Source organism: Falco peregrinus, chromosome 5 (genome assembly GCF_023634155.1).
Source record: "Falco peregrinus isolate bFalPer1 chromosome 5, bFalPer1.pri, whole genome shotgun sequence".
In the NCBI taxonomy this organism is placed as follows: domain Eukaryota; kingdom Metazoa; phylum Chordata; class Aves; order Falconiformes; family Falconidae; genus Falco; species Falco peregrinus.
The window spans coordinates 64,653,741-64,670,385 of NC_073725.1; the positions used below are offsets into that span (position 1 = coordinate 64,653,741).

Genomic DNA, 16,645 nt, shown 5'->3' on the forward strand with positions numbered 1-16,645 from the left:
CGTCACAGCCCCGCCCCGGCCCCTCCCGCCGGCCCCGGCCACCGCCCCTGCCCCTCCCCCCGCCGGGCCGGGCCGGGGACCGTGGGCGCTGCTGGCCCCAGCCGCCCGTCCCTGCAGCGCGGCTGGGCGGGCAGAGCCGCGAAAGAACGTCGCCTCGCTCCATAGAAAATAATTTATTGAAATCACAGCTATACATGGGCGAGCGCCCGCGGGCAGAGCGGCCCCGCCCTGGCCCCCCGGCCCCAGCCCCGGACGGCACCCGCGGCGGCCAGGCGGCCCGCGTTCCCCGCGGCACGGACAGACGGACACGCTGCCGTATGTACAGAGTTTACACGGAATAAATAAGGGACATGTACAGAGGAGTGCGAGAGGGTGCCCGGGCCGCGCCCCCGCCGCGCCGGCCCCCTCCGCTGCCGGCGGCCCGCCCGCCCCAGGGTCCGAGAGCCCCAACGGCACTCAGGGCCGGGCACCCTGCTCGATCTGCTGGTGCTGGCTGCGCACGGCGAAGCGGTTGACGTGCACCGGGATGGGCACCACGATCTTGGGGTTGCGGACAGGCTCACCTGAGCGGTTGCTCACGTTCCCCGCCTTGATGCGTTTCCACTTGGCGCGGCGGTTCTGGAACCAGATCTTCACCTGCACCTCGCTCAGCTTCAGGGCGTGCGCGATCTGCGAGCGCTCCGTCAGGCTCAGGTACTTCTTGCAGTGGAACTCCTTCTCCAGCTCCAGCAGCTGCTCACTGGTGAAGGCCGTGCGTCGCCGGCGGCTCTTGCCGGCCCCAGAGCCTGGCGGGGCCTGCTCGGCTGCAGGGCCGCCCTTGCCCTTGCCCTTGGTGCCCAGTGCGGCAGCAGCCGCCCCGTCCAGGAAGGGCTCCTCCTCGCTGTCGCCCGCCGAGCTCTCCTCCTCCCGCTCACTGCACGGCGTCGCTGCTGACTTCACCTCCAGCTTCTCCTCGTCCGAGCTGTACGCCTTCCCGTCTGCGGGGCACACAGCATCAGTGGCCGCCGGCGCGACCTGCCACCCCCCCACCCTGCCCGAGGGTCCCCTGCACCCGCAGAGCCCCGGAGCCGCAGACTCACCACCCCCATGCCTTGGGAGGGCTCCCTCGCTCCCCCCGGCAGCCTCTCCGCAGCAGCAGGGCACTTGGCAGGAAGCTGCAGTCCCACCGCTGCCACATCCCCACAGCCCCGGGGCCACCCGTGCTGCCTCCCGTGGGAGAAGCAGCTTCCCTGGCACCAGCTGCAGACCCGGCCCCACTGCAGGCCTGGCCCAGACCCCCGTGCAGTCCACTCCACACTGCCCGCAACCCAGTTGGCTCTGTGGGGCAGCACTCACAAACCTGGCACAGCTGTAGGCACCATGGGTCATGAGCCACCACAGCAGCTGCCACCATTGCCATCCCACAACCCAGCCACGGCAGCATCATTGCCTCATTCCAGCACAGCACACCACAACCCTTCCAGGGCTTGTCCAGACCTCCGCATCCAGGGGAGTCTGCACCTTGCCCCACAGCTCAGCCCTCCCTCTGTCCCATCCTACTGCATCATCAGACAATGGATGCTGTTCACCCAGAAAGAAGCCAGCCAGGAAGAGCTGAAGGGCCTGGAAACAGCACCCAGAGCCAGTTTCAGCCCAGCAAATCTCTCTGCAGGGCTCTATGAACATGAGGTGTCCTGCTGCCAGATCTTCCTCCCTAACCCCAGGATGCACAGCAGCAGAGTTGCTCACCTAGGGAGCAGGGTGCTTAGGCAGCTGATGCCAGAGGCTTAGCTCCCCACAGCAGTCTGTGCGGATGGGCAGGCTAGAGACTGTCAACATCACTCTACAGACAGGACCTTATCCCAGGCCAACCACAGCAGACACCCCTGTTACATTGCCTGCAAGGATGTTGACAGGGTATAGGGGTATGAATCTCCTTCTTGTGAGCTTCTTGTGTCCCAGAGTGCTGCCTGAATGATTAAACAGCCATGGAGCAAGGGAGGAGGTGGTGGGAGACAGTGGGAAGGAAAGAGGCCTGGAAGCCAGTCACATCTTTGGTAGAAGGGCTCAAAGGCCTCACAGGAGATCAAGCAAGAAGATGCTCCCAGCCATAGCCAGGTGTCATGGAGGGAGAGGACCCTGTCACAGCTATGCACAAGCAGATGAAGCAGCTTTTCTGCCATGCTGAGACTAGAAAAGACCAGAAAATTCTCCAGGTCTGAGCCAACAGCAGGAATCACTGCTGGAAGGAAGTGGTCCTGAAGCACTGCCACTCTCAATATAATCCTACACGCAGAAGGAGAAGCACTAGTTCTCCAAGCTTCTAAGCAGTGTCCAGGCACATGCATCCTGGGCCACTGGGTCTCCGGGCACCTCACCTCAGTAGGTAAGGCAGAACAGCCCTCAGATTCCTAGGTGCAGGGTTGCAAACACACTAGCAGCTACTGCAAGAAACTGCTAAGCCCAGGAGACATTCCTAGGATCTGGTTGCTGTGGAGCTCCCACATCCCTTGCTGGTCTTGCAGCAAGTCTGTGGCTTCCTGAGAGTGGGTGGGTGGCTTCGGAGATCTAGAATAATCTCCCTGCTCCTTCTGCTTCATACAGTGGGAAAGAAACATCTTCCTCTCTATTCTGCTCTTTCTTCTTGAGGGTTGGGGGCAAGGAGAGAAATCTCCCATATGCACAGGGAGCGCTTGTGGGGATAAGGATTAGCAGCAGGGAGCAGGGAGTACTTTGGCTGCCAATGCACAGTCCCATGCAAGCACTTTGCTGAGGAAAAGGAGAGATTTCATTTCTATGTACCATCTCTGTCCAGTGGAGGACAAGGTAAGAGAGCTCTTATGAGGATGCCAGTGCTTTCACCAAGAGTACTTGTAGGTCCTGCCTGACCCTGCCTTCCCTGGTGACAGAGGATGGCATCCCAGCAGCCACGCTACCACAGTGCCGGTGGGGCAGTGTGCCCAGACCATGCCCCAGGAGACTGGCAGGCAGCTGAGTTACCACCTGCAACACGTCACTTGGTAAAGCAGGCACCACTTCTGCATAACTCTGATTAATCAGACCCCACATTTGAAACAGTCTCTAGCAGACTAATGCATCTTGTGTTTGTGTCTTATAAAAGGGCTGGGTTTGCAGTAAGGATCTCAGAACTGTATGATGATAAAGTCTAAACCAGAGGTTTAGAAAATTGTATTTAGAAAATACACAAAGAAAATTGGTATATTGGCCTGTTAGTCATCTAGTATGTCACCATCGAGGAAGTAATGGAGGCAGGGAACCCACCCCTTTGGTGGGAGGGTAGACTGAGACTCTCAAGGCCTTTGAAAAGGAAGTGAAGCTGCCATGAAGCAAAGCGTTGTGACTTTGAAAAACCAAGAAGGCAGTAGATGAAGAATAGGAGCGACCCATTGCTTTGCTCTTCACAAAGTCCCAGCTGTTCATTGATCTTAGGAAGGACACGGACCTGTCAAGTGGGTCCAGAGGAGGCCACAAAAACAATCAGAGGGCCGGAGCACTTCTGCTGTGAAGAAATGCTGAGACAGTTGGGGCTGTCCAGCCTGGAGAAGAGAAGGCTTCAGGGAGACCTTATTGTGGCCCTTCAGTACTTAAAGGGGGCTTATAAGAAAGATGGAGAGAGACTTTTTAGCAGGGCCTGTAGTGACAGGACAAGGGGTAATGTTTTTAAAGTGAAAGAGGGCAGATTTAGACCAGATATAAGGAAGAAATTTTTTACAATGAGGGTGGTGAAACACTGGCACAGGTTACCCAGAAAGGTGGTCAATGCCCCATCCCTGGAAGCATTGAAGGCCAGGTTGGATGAGGCTCTGAGCAACCTGATCTAGTGGAAGATGCCCCTGCTTATGGCAGGGGGTTGGACTAGATGACCTTTAAAGGTGCCTTCTAACCCAAACCTTTCTATGATTATGGGAGTGGTAAGCATGGTGAGGAGAGCTGGGCATCACAGGTGACAAAGTTAGTCAAGCAGGATCAAGGGAACCCAGTCAAGAATGGGTGTTGTGATCCAAAAAAGCCCTGTGTTGGTAAGCACACGAGACCTCTTCATCATGTTCATGAGGAACAACATGAAACTTCACCCTGTCCCTGACTGAGTGTGCAGTTACTACATCAACCCAAGGGAGGGTCTCAGGCCACTGCCTGGATCTCCGTGGAGACCTCTACAACTCAGGAACAAACATGCTGTCAGGAGAGGTATGGGAGCCGGGGGTGTTGAGTGCCTTTATCCTGGGGGTTCATACTCTTTGTTGCAGCTGTAGTAACAAACCAGACTCCAAGCTTTGCTGCTTCTTACCACCACTTTCCCTACGTGCCTGTCTGAAGAAGTGTGACAACAGCTGGAAGCAAGTTTGAAATACAGTAGATGCAGAAAGAGGCCCTAAAATAGAGCATTGACTCCTTTGCTTGATCAAGCAGGCAGCTGATCTTGTCTCCATAGACACCTGCACGATGGAGATACTAATGGAGCCCAGGGACAGAAATATCCACTTTAGGGTATAATTCACTTGATGTCAGCAAAACAGACCAAAGGAGGCATTTCTTCCTCACTTGGTTCTTCTACAGATAAGAGACCTGTGGTACACCTTGCCCCAGGATGTGGCTGATGCCAGGTTTATCTCCTTTCTGATGGATTCCAGAGGAGACTTAGGTAAGGTCACAGGAGAGGAATTGGTCAAAGGTTATGAAATATACAGAAACAACACCTGGCTCAGGAGCCCCTGAAGTGCAGGTGGTTGGAGGCTAGGGAAGTGTCATTTTAGAAAGTACTGCATAGGTTGTGCTCTCTTACTCTTCCCTGGACAATTGCTTTTGGCCAAGGCCACAGATAGGATGCTAGCACAAACTGCATTATAGATAATTTTTGATGCGTCCTTTTGACACAAATCATCTTTCTCTTCCTTAATTGTGGAAACAGCCCACAGTAACCATCCCAGCTTTCACCTGAGATCGTCGGTAAAACAAGCTCTAGTATCCATCTCCAAGGGCCTTGGCTGGCACAGTCAGGAGAAACAGTAGGTAAAGGAGAAGGTGGACACATCTGGCCTGACAAATCCTCTTGGACCTGGGTAGAGCAGCCCACAGAATCAGATCCACACAGGTACATGCTTGTGCAGAAGGACAAGCATCCTTCATGGCTCCAGAGCAAGCACAGTGCTAAGAGATGGCTAATAGGCAGCAGTGAACGAACAGCTGTAGCAAGACATATTTTCTTCCATCATATGAGCTAGTCACAACAGGGCACGTCCTAGAGATGTGACTTCTCGATATCAGAAATGGACACTGTGGGAGAGTTGATCTGAATCCCTCAGGAGGGGAGACCAGGTTGGGCTTAGCTATAGAGGAGCCACGGAGGGAGATGAAGCACAGTGCAGTTCATTTCCCCATAGTGTGGCAAGATGTGGTCATGTGGGCAGCTGGTTTTGGCTGGGGCAATTCAGTCCCTGGGGAGACTCACAACAGAAGTGCGATCGCACCGGGCTTTTGACTCAGCACAGAGGAGCACCTGGGAGCACCAAAGGAACACCAAAGCCCCAGTAACCCACGAAGGCAATGGGGAGGCAAAATGCCCCAGCTGTCCTGTTGAGGGATGAGGTTCAAGGGGTACCTGAGTGAGGGAAACAGTCCTCTGAGGGAAGAACAAGGCAGGGCAAGGAAAAGACCCGGGCTCACCCAGGAGAGACTAAAGGAAGGATGGAGAACAAACAGCCGTGCACTGCAAGGAGCAGCAGAGATTTCTCAGCACGCATCCACGCCAGAAAGCCTGTGAGACAAAGGTGGATCTCAGGGGTGACCAGGGGAGGCAGCTGTCAGGACAGGCCATGTCAGAGAAAGCCAGCGCCTGGTTTGTCTCGGTCCTGGCGCAGAAGGGACACCCCAAGCCCCCTGCCTCAGGAGCTGAGGTGCAAGAGAGCAAGAGCTGGAGCTGGCTGAGAAATACAGAGCAACAAGTCACCCAGGTTGATGCCTGCACACTCGGGGGAGCAGCCGCAGCTCACGAAGGAGAGGACCCCGCGGCCCCACCGCGGCAGCGGGACCGGTCCCGGCCAGCACCTGGGGGCAGCCTGGCAGCGGAGCCGCCACCCGCCCGCGCCGTCGGGCAGAGTCGGTGCCGCGGCCGCGGACGGAGGCGAAGGGGAGCGGGGCGGCCGCCTTGGCACGGGACCTGCCCCCGCAGCGCGGGCTCGGGAGGGGCTCGGGGCGCCGGTAAGCCGCAGCACAACGGCGCCGGGGGGGCACGGGGGGGGGCACGGGGCGGGCTGCGGGTGAGCGAGGCAGCCCCTAGCCCCGCGCTCCGCGGCATCGTGACGGCGACAAGGAGCAGCCCCGCGCCTCATCGCGGCTGCACCGAACGGGACCGGGGCCGGAGCCTGGAGCGGGCGGGGCGGGGACGGCTGCGCCGGTGCGGCGCCTCGCTGCCCGGGCCGGGTGCCAGGACCTCGGAGAGCTCCGCGCCGCCTGGCCGGCTTCGGCTCCGAGCCCCGCCGGTCCCGCCGGGTGGTCCTTGCCCCGTCGGGGCGGCCGGCCCGGACGGCGGCTCTCGCGGCTCTCCCGCCCCGCGGACCGGGCAGGCAGAGCGCAGTTTGTCTCCCGCCCGTGAAAGTTGCGAGCGGAGCGGAGCCGGCCCGGAACGTGGGGGAGCCGGTGATGGGCCTCCCGACTCGGCCCGACGGGACCGAGCGGGAGCACAGCAGCGGGCAGGTGCCGCCGCCACGGCCCATAGCGGCCCCGCCGTCCCGCCCGCCACGCCTCGGTCCCAGCGGCCCCGGCTCCGCGGCCGCTGCCCTGGCGAGCTCGGGGGGGCCCGCGGTGCCGCCTGCCCGCCCGCCGCCGCCGCAGGGGCGGCGGGGAGAGTCCGGGCAGGGGCCGGGCTGGCGGCGCTGCCCGCCGCGGGGCCCCTCGAGGCTGCGGGAGTCCCGGGCGAGGCGGGCCGGTGCTCGCCGCAGACAAGTCGCTCTCCGCCGGGCGGGGCTGGCCCGAGCCGCTCTTACCTGCTAGGCCGGGGAAGGGGTCCGGGAAGTGCAGCGGTGGCTCGGGCGGCCCCTTATCGCGCCCCGGGGGCAGCTCCTCCGCCTCCAGGCCCTCGGCGCCCCTCCGGCAGCCGGCGTCGGGGTTGGCGCGCGGCGGGGGCAGCTCCTGCGGCGAGTAGAAGCCGTCGGGGGGCTCGGAGAAGCTGGGCAGGGCCGTGGTGAGCGCCACCATGGAGGGCACGGCCTGGCCCAGGCTGGCGCAGAAGGTGTTGGTGAGGCGGCCGGCGAAGGAGGCCAGCGGCGCCAGCGGCGGCAGCCCCGACTGCAGGGGCGCGTGGGACAGCGCCTGCGGCAGCACCAGCGGCCGGTACGGCATGAACATGGGGTACCCGGTGTAGAGCAGGTGCCCGGAGCGCGGCGGCGGCGTCCCGATGAGCGAGTCGATGGAGAAGGCGGTCCCTTGGCCGCTGGGTCTCTGCATGGCGAGCGGGCGCCGCCGGCTCAGCCGGCACCAACTTTCCGGCGAGCTCGGGCCGCCGCCAACTCGCCGCGCCGCCGCCGCCGCCGCCGCCGGGCCCCGCCGCCGCGGCCCCGGCTCCGGCCCGCGCCCGCCGCCTCCCGTGGGCTCCGGCGCCCGGCGAGAGCTGCCGCCCGCCCGCCCGCTCGCTGGCTCGGCGCGGCGGAGTGGAGGCGCGCTCGGAGCCGCCCGCCCGCCCGCCCCGCCGCGGGGGGGCCGGGCCGGGCCGCGGAGGGGAGGGGAGGGGAGGCGGGCGGGGGTGTCGCCCTCTGCTCTCATCCATCTTCCGCACATCACGGTCGAGTTCCTCCTTCAGCGCCCGCTCCGGCGGGGCAAGGCTCCCCGCTCCCCCCCGGCGCGGCCGGCCCCTGGGAAGGCGCCTCCCCCTCCCGCCTCATCAGCTGTTATTAATGGTGATTGATGATTAGCAATTACGGGGCCAGCACAAGGGCGCTTTTGTGGGGACAGGATGGGGCTGTGTCGTTAGGCACATCGTTCTCCGGGCCCGGGACAACGGACGGGGCGAGCCGGGCCCGTTCCGCCACGTCCGGCAGCCGGCCCGGGCCGGCGCCGCTGGCGGCTCCCGGTGGCCGAGCCTGGCGAAGAGCGCCCTGGGGACGCCCGCGCCGGCCGGGCCCGAGCGCCCCGACGGACCGGCCCTCACCGGGAACCGGCTGGGCCCTGCAGCCGGGCGCGGCCGCGCCGCTCCGGGTTTACCGCGCCGTGCCGGAGAGCTGCTGGCGTGGGCCGTCGGGCTGGGTCCGGCTGGCCCCCTCCCCGTCCGCGGAGTCCGTGCCCCGGAGACCAGGCGGCGGGGCCGAAGTGGAGTCTCCGTGAGAGCGGCGGGCGCGGGCGCCGCGGGGCCGGGAGAGGCCACATGGCCGCCGGGAGACGCGCTCGGGCCAGTGTGGGAAGGGGGTGGGGGGCTGAAGCTGAGCGGGGAATGAGGCTCCCCCGGCCCCCACCGCTGCTCCCCCGCGGCCCTCGTGCACGGCGGGGGGGGAGGGAGGGAGGGAGGGAGGGAGGGGGGGGGGGCTCCCGGTGCTCAGCTCCGTCGGGACAGGGCCAGGCGGGCGGTGCGGAGCCCCCCGCAGCCCGGGCACCGGGGAGCGCCTGCCCGGGCTCCTCCGCCACCGGAGCGTCCCGCGGCCGAGCTCTGCCGCGCTGCCCGCGCCGCCGCCGCCCGAAGTCGTGGGGTTCTGCCCCTTCCGCCGCGCACCCGGCCGGGGGCCGGGCGATACCCCGGCCCGGCTGTAGTCGGGCCCCCTGCGCAGCGCTCAGGCTGTAGCGCAAGGGAGACCAGTGCAAGCTGAAAGCTCCCAGGCTGCGGCAAGAGCTCCGCAGCTCTGCCATGCTCTGCTGTATGTCCTGGGGAGGGTGGCCTGGCCCTCTATGGGGGGCCCCCGCGCTAGAATGGGGTATTGTTTCCCCCCAGCTCAGCACTTAGGTGGTGCCCTTGTCTGCAAGGAGTTTCTCAACAGGCCTGTAATATGCTGAACATCTGGCAAATGGAAGCCCTGCTTCAGAAGAGCACCAGTATCAGGACTACTATGTAAAGTACTCAGAAGCCAAGAAATACCAGAGCTGAAGTCATGTCTAAACTCACGTCAGCTGCGTTTTTCAGTGGCGCAGCTATGGGCCAGCTCTCACCTAGGGGTACTCCTCAGCATCCCTGCGTGTTCCTGCCTGCGCTCACCCTTTGAGCAGGGATGCAGTACCTCTGGCTGCTTAGCTACCCAGGCTCCCTGGTGGCATCTGTATCTATGCGAGTACATGGATTCCTCCACCACCACCTTCTACTCTGTCCCCAGGGACGTCTGTGGCACCACTTTGCTGCAGCCTTGAATTATGTGTTTTGTGTGGGATGGGACAGTCCAGCTATGGAGCACTTGAATCCTCTCTGGAGCATGTGAGTGAGGCCAAATGGGTCCACCAGGCCAGCAGTGTGGTGCCCAGCCTTCCTTCTAAACAGGCCCAGTCTGAACCCCCAGGGTCCCATTACGACAACATCTGTACCAGGGGCCTGCACAGAGCCTCCTCTTTCTTTCATGGTTTTTATACCATTCTCTATAGCACATCCTTGCAGTTTCAAGAAAATACCCCTCTGCGGCGAGAGCTGCTGTGCCCTCAGCTGGGGAAATGGAGGTATGGAGAAGTCAATGTTAAAATAATCATCCAGACTCAAATACTCAATCTGAAAGTAAGGCTCAGCAAGAGGGATCCCTCTGGCCACTGATGAGGGCACCTCTCACAAGCTGATGGCCCTGGGATCACCAAGGAAGAGGGGTGTGTGTTTGCAGGGCACAGGCCATTTGGCTCCTAGTGTAGGGTGAGGGCCCAGATTTCAGGCTGGGAAGGAAGCTGGCAGTGACAAGCATTTGGATTAATCCCACCTTAGGAATCAGTTGTGACACACTCAAGGTCTGCAGGTCAGCATCCATGTCCTGTTTGCCCTTGGCCGGTCTCTCCTATCTCATCCACCAAATATCTCTGTGGGAAAGGATCCTTCAGGTTGGAGTCATCTTCATGCATGCAGCTTGGGTTCCTTCCACTGCTATCAAAGTACATTAGACCATGGAGGAAATGAAAGCGTAGCCATGTGTAAGTTTGCTGGTCTCGAGACCTGTACTCAAAGGGGTCCAAATCAAGGCTATGCAACTTCCTAACTCCTGAGCACCTGAAATTTAATTCCTTGTTCAATGAACCTTTTATATGTAACCTTCAACCCACGCTGCACACCCTCATGTAAGTTAGCAAGGTATTTTGGGGAAACTGCTTTCTTCAGTGATCTTGCTGAAACTGAGCAGGCTGGGGAATGAACTGCAGCTCCCCCAAGGAAGGATGACTGCCTGCGCCCAAAGCAGCAGGGCCTTCCTGAAGCCAATTACACAAACTCCCATACTGACCTCTGCAAATCAATAGCTTGCAGCTTGCAAGTCCCTACATAGGTCTCCAACATTGAGGTTCTGCTTACTTAATCATACACTGGGATTACCTGCAGCCCCTGTCTCTCTTCAAACACTGAATCTCAGTTCAGCACCAGGAGCAGCCAGGGCAGGCTGCTCCGACAGGGAAGGGAATCTGGGAAGCAGAAGTTTGCAGCAGGGCGGGCAGGACAGTGGCTTCATTGACAAGGCTGCAGTGCCACAGGACTCAAGGAAGGTGAGCAGAGCAGATCTGGTGACAGTAACCAGGGTCACCAGTTGTCCAGTGATCACCCAGCAAGTTCCAGTCTCCAAGTGGTGAGGCAGGCCCAAGGCCAAGCCAGAAACTCAGATCAGTGGGTCAGGACCACTGTCAGCATCACGGAGGTACGAGGCCCAGATTAGGCCAGGCAGAGACTAGTCAGGTCAGTCAAGTCAGGTGAGAGCCTGACCTTAAAAGCAGCTCCTCAGCCAAAGTGGGGCAGGCTCCCGCTGAGGTTCCCCAAGGACAGACAGCTGCTGCATCCAAGCTGTCCCTGACCCCGGACAGCCAAACCCCCAACAGCAGGCGAATGTACTCAGGGCCCCGACAACTTACTCCACTCCAGTTTACTGTGTCCCATGAGACTCTGCAGTAAAGGTAGAAATTAATTTGCCAAATTGTAAAGCAAAGACCCAGAGAAGAAAAGGTTGAAGGACTTGGGGGGGGGGGGGGGGAGCACAGGGGGGGAGGGTTTCAAGTTAAATAAAGCAAATATTGTACTCTAGTATGTAAATTGAACAAGATGCAGATTGAAAGCTCCCACACCCTCCATCCTGTCAGCGTGAGCTAAATTGGAAGCGTGAGGGCCCAGGTTGCACATGGTAACCCTAACCACCTCTTAGACCTCCAGGGGCTTTCCCACTTTCTGCATCCTCTATCTTATCTTCCGCAGCTTCTCACTGTCTAGTGGAAACGCAGTTTCCATGGCTTCCACTTGAGGCTCAGACCTCCGCTGTTCAGTGCGCTCCCTGGGCGTTTCTCCCTCCCCACACACCTTCTCTGTGGGGAGCCACTCTATTCCATTTTATCGGGCTCCATCCCCCACTCACAAGTAGCTGGTTATGTCACCTTCACGTGCTTGAAGATACCCTATCCAACGCACAAGGTACATGGAAACATTAATTGCATGTGCAATTTGTAAAGCCCCTGGTCTCACTGCACTCTCAGCTGTCCACAGAGACCTCTCAGGGCCTTGCTGGATACATTATCAGACACTGAGCTAAAAAAGAAGTTTCAGGAGAAGACCTGCTTTCTCCCTCCTGTTTTGGGATTGCTGGGTCATAGCTCCATGTTTATCAGCCTCAGCACTTGGTCCTGAGTCTCACCAGGCTGGGCCCCGAGTACTGAATTCAAGTCCAGCCTCTGCAAGCAGCACCTCTAAGCAATTACAGACCAACCTGTCCCATCTCCTCCATTATGTCACTGCCTGAGTTGGCCCTCCTTCCTCGGTCTGCCTTTGCTTCCCACCCTTCTTCTTGTCTGTTTTCTGCATTAGAACTGCTGAAGCTTCTTCCTCCTCTGCTTCTCTGTTCCTTGTTGCAGGCATGTGAGCATGGAAAAGTCAGTTTGCCTGCATTTCTGGAGTCAGTAGGCAGGGCTGGAAAGTGTCCTGCTCAACATTTGACACTTTGGACACGGTGTCCATGTTGAAGATGCTACATGACCTGTCTGGTCAGCCCAGAGGATCTGGCGTAACTTCAAACTGCTCAGCATAGGCAGAGGCTTCCTGGGAGAAAACTATCAGCCTCTAAAAGTGTCCTTGCTTGGGGCATGCAAAATGGAATCCTCAGAGGCTGGTAGTTTAAGGGAAGTTGATCTCATGCTACCGTGCAGAAGCAGCAACATCCAGGTCACCTCTCCTTCCCGCACTGGAAGCTCCTCTCCAAGATGGGGAGTCTAGAACATATTCCTGGTACACAGGCTGTTGGCTGAATAGAGGCCAATTAATTTTTGCTGTAGCTGTAACAGGGAAAGTTCAGTCTGAGACAGGCACACAGCATGGCAAACCACAACTGCAACAGTTAAAGTTTAATAACTGAATAGCAAATGAAAGCAGGTCTTTCCAATGGAAACTAATATGCAACCTTAACTTTATGCCTCTACCTGCTCCACTTACGATCTCTACACAGAACCTAGCACACCAGGACTAAATCTTCTCATGGCCTCTAGGCATTCCTGCAATATAGCCACTAAACATATTAAAAGCAAGGGTAATGTTGCAAAATTATTTACTCAAAGTTTGGAGTCTAGAGAATGGTCTGGTTACGGCTGTGTTGTGTTGACAGAAGCTCGGCTCCCATCAGGCACAGACTCTACTGTTGTACCATACCCATGAAGTGGTCCAAATGAAACAAACCTGACTCGAGTCATCAGGCTCAGGAGGCACACTCATCTGGTGGGTAATAGCTACTGGGCAGGTCCTGCCCCAGCAGGCAACCTAGTTCTAAGGACCATGCAGGCGGCTCCAGCTGGCCCCTGCAAATACAGTCTCACAGGCTTTCACCCTGCTGTCAAGTTGTTCCATGTGATTCTGTCCAGATTCCTGCAGCAAAACTTGTCTGCAGCAGCTGAGGAGACACCTTCTCATGCCTGGGGAACATATTTTAGAACTAACCCTGGCAGAGCCATAGCTGGAGCAGTAAGAATCCAGGATCCTCATTAACAGTAGAAAGAGCATTCCCAGGTGCATAGTTTTGCTACTGACAAGATGTTAGAACAGGAAAAGGCTGCTGCCAGGGACTTGTCTCAGGCCACCTCTGTGGTTCAGTGGAGTGCCTAAGAAGCAGCCCCCAAGCTGGGTCCTCCTGACCTGAAAACCGCTCATTTTCCCAGACCAGCAAGCGAAGGCTTTCTTCCCAGCTGCAAAAGCCTCCTGGCAGGACCTGCAGTAGCTCAGCTCCCAGTCACCCATGGGCACACACATAGCACAGGAGCACAGCTCCTGCTTGGTGTTAGCAAAGGAACACTTTCTGAGAGCTGGTGACTGAAGGCTGTTGGGTTCACTAAGGGCACACAAGCCATCTAAGACCCCAACCAGCTCTTTCAGCAGCCAGGATGACAGCAGCTGAGGCAGGCACCTCTGCACCATCTCCCCTTGCCTTTAGCCCCAGGCCCCACAGGAGAGGCAAAATCCGCAGGCAGCACCATGTGAAGCATGCTCACTCTCCCCAGTTAGCAGGTCTGTCAAGCAAAAGCATGCTGCAGCCCAGGCCTGGTCACAGAGTTGAGCACATCCGCACCTGGAGGAGCTCAGCCTTTCCTGGCATCTCTCCTGACTCCTGCACCCACACCTTGAGCAGACAGATTTATTGCACAGAGCACTTTAAATGGTCTTATGTCTTATCAGCAACAGCACTGACACGACAGAGCTTAACCGCCTGTGACCGCTTTCTGAGACCCTTTGCATGCCACCTTGCCTCCCTGGCTGCCTTTCAGCACAAGCTCAGAGTCATCCTCAGCAGACCAGAGCTTATTGAGCCCAGAGAAAGCCACCCATGCTGGCCTTTGCCATGCAAGTTCATGAGCAGTTCAGTGTAAGGCAGGACCCAGGATGAATCGGTGCAGATGTGTGGGCAGTGTGGTTGTCTGCTACCTGGTTGCCCTAGGACAGGGGCAAAGACACAATGCTGGGAGCTGGGAGCTTCATTCACCACCTAAACCTGGTAGTAGACATGGCCCCAGCAGCAAATGTCGCTGCTACCCCAGCCCCATTGTCAGGCCCCCCGAGCCCTGCAGGAACAGGCTGCTCAGCAGCCACAGAGCCACGAGCCTGGGGTTGCAGGCAAATGACCAAGGCTGTGGGATCTGCAGGTAAGCTGCTGGCAGTGATTGAAGTGATTACACATCCCAGGTAACGTGTTGCACTTACCCTGCTCCAGCCTGCTTGAGGAGCAGCAACGTACAGAGTAAGCACAGAGGGACCAGCCTGATGGGGCCAGTCGCAGGCACCACTTCAGCTGGAAGCTGGGTTGAGCCTTTCAACCCACTCAGAGTGCAGATGAGAGTTCAGCTTGGAAGATGGCACTGTTACTGACACGTCTGCACCTGGCAAGTGTCTCTCATTTTCGTTTCTTTACTTCTGGACAACAAGGTAGGAGCCTTTCACACATCTCTTTGAGGATTGTTCTGTTTAGAAGAGCTGCTACCCCCTTCACTCCTGGGTTTGGATCCTGCTCTGGGAGAGTTCTATTAGCCAAACACTTCAGGTAATTTACTGGGCTCCTAAGGCACAGTGCTGGCTTATACTGGCAGTATTGTGGTACTGTCTCATTTCCATTCTGGCACCGGGTGCTGTTGAAAGTTCTTGGTTGCTTTTGGCTTGTGTTTGTACACCAGAGCAAGACCTTCTTGGCAACATTCCCAAAGCAATGCCCATGCTTGGGTTGCAAAGCTCTCTTCAGTTCCTACCTGGATGAGGTCTCCTAGGAGCACCAACACGTTCAATCCATCTAGCTTCTCAATTGCAGCATGGCTGTTCCCCATGTTGACTGGAAACTGTTCAGGAAGCTTAACTGGTATCAGACAGAAAGAGAGAGAAAGGGGAGAAGGGAGAACGAGAAGGACAGAAAGAGAGAAAGAAAGCCAGGCAAGTGTGAGATCCCTAGAGGGAAACCATCACCAGAAAGTCATCAGCTTCACAAAAAGGCAACTGCTCAGGGCAGGGTCCTCAGCAGACAAGATGGGACCCAGTTTATACCTGGCATGTTGTGAGGCTCTGGCTGCAAGGAAGGGGCGAGGGAGAAGAGGTATCACTGCATAACACACCCTTTGGAGGTTACCAAGAAGTCTTTGCAAGGGAGCAATGCCAGAGGAGAGCATGCCTAAGCACTGGGGTTGTGCACATTGCCTTCAGCCAGCATAGGTGTATCTGGCCTGTGAGCAGATGGTCTCTCCCAGGAGCCAGGCCTGATACCTCTTGCACTTTTCACCTAGAAGAAGATTTCTCCAAGTGCACCACTCTGCCCCAGCAGTTACATGAGTGTGGCACTCTGGATCCCTTCATTCAGATGACATCCGTCATCTGCAGGTCACTATAAGAACATATGCTTCATGGCTGTCTGATGGAAGCAAAAAGCCTATAAGAAAAGGTGATGTTCTCAGAGTGCAGGATGCAGGATTCAGAGTAAAATGGATTATACAACACAACCCACAATACCAGCTGGTACATGAATAATGCTGATATGCCTGTCTTCAGCTGAGGGTACGGTACTGGTTTATCACAAGATGTGGTGGCCCTAATTTCTGCACCACCACTGTTAGTGTGGACTCAGTGTGTAAGAACAGTCCTGCTAGTCCTGTGTTATGAAGAAGAGGGCTCTCTTCATTCAATCACAGCATCACAGCATCACAGACAGACTGGTGGAGGCTCAAAGTGACCTCTGGATGGCACCTTGTCCAACCCTCTGCTCAAGCAGGGCCACCTACAGCCAGTTGCAAGTCCACATGGAGGGAGATTCAACAAAGTCTCTGGGCAACCTGTGCCAGTGCTCAGTCTCCCTCACAGCGAAGTGTTTCTGGACATTCAGGCAGAGCCTTCTGTGTGTCAGTTCACACCCATTACCTCTGGTCCTGTTGCTGGGCTCCACTGAAAACAGCCTGGCTCCACCTTTGTTGCGCCCTCTCTTCAGGTATTTATCCACACAGATGGGATCCCCCAAGCCTTCTTTTCTTCAGGCTGCTCTCTCAGCCTTTCCTCATAGGACAGATGCTCAGGTAATTTTTCCATGTTCAGATATTGTTATATTTTCATAGATTCATAGAATCACAGAAAGGTTTGTGTTGGAAGGGACCTTAACGACCCCCCAGTCCCAGCCCTGCCACGCGCAGGGCCCCCTTCCCCCAGCCCCGGTGGCTCCCAGCCCCGTCCAGCCTGGCCTTGGGCACTGCCAGGGCTGGGGCACCCACAGCTGCTCTGGGCAGCCTGTGCCAGCGCATCGCTGCCCTCACAGGGAAGGATTTCTTCCTAATAGCTAATCTAAATCTACCACTCAGATTTCTCTTCTTCGGCATAGACAGCTCCAAGACCTTGAGGTGTTTTTTGTTGGTCATTTCCTTGCCTTCTTACGATTCTTGATGTCCTCTGCCTCCACCGCAGCCCACCCACTCACTGTCGTCACCACACCTCTGGAAGAGAAGACCAGCGTGGCACTTCTTTACAGACTGGCCTCTGGTCTGTGTGTGCCATGACAGCTGTGCCTGT

General features: G+C 57.8%; 1 protein-coding gene across 1 annotated transcript; it reads right to left on the minus strand.

Annotated features, from left to right (window-relative positions):
- Positions 1 to 158: 158 nt before the first annotated feature.
- Positions 159 to 7,652, minus strand: GBX1 (gastrulation brain homeobox 1). The gene is made up of 2 exons (XM_055803997.1): positions 6,984 to 7,652; positions 159 to 977 (listed from the first exon to the last, which is right to left on the minus strand). The coding sequence occupies exons 1-2, from the start codon at positions 7,441 to 7,443 to the stop codon at positions 457 to 459; spliced, it is 981 nt and encodes a 326-aa protein (XP_055659972.1). The 5' UTR covers positions 7,444 to 7,652; the 3' UTR covers positions 159 to 456.
- Positions 7,653 to 16,645: the final 8,993 nt, after the last annotated feature.

Bases quoted from the DNA above. Each gene is read 5' to 3' on its own strand.
- GBX1 (XM_055803997.1), bottom strand. From the start codon at position 7,443: ATGCAGAGACCCAGCGGCCAAGGGACCGCCTTCTCCATCGACTCGCTC. The intron at 978-6,983 runs GTAAGAGCGGCT...TGTGCCCCGCAG, and splicing joins CCCCTTCCCCGGCCTAGCAG to ACGGGAAGGCGTACAGCTCG.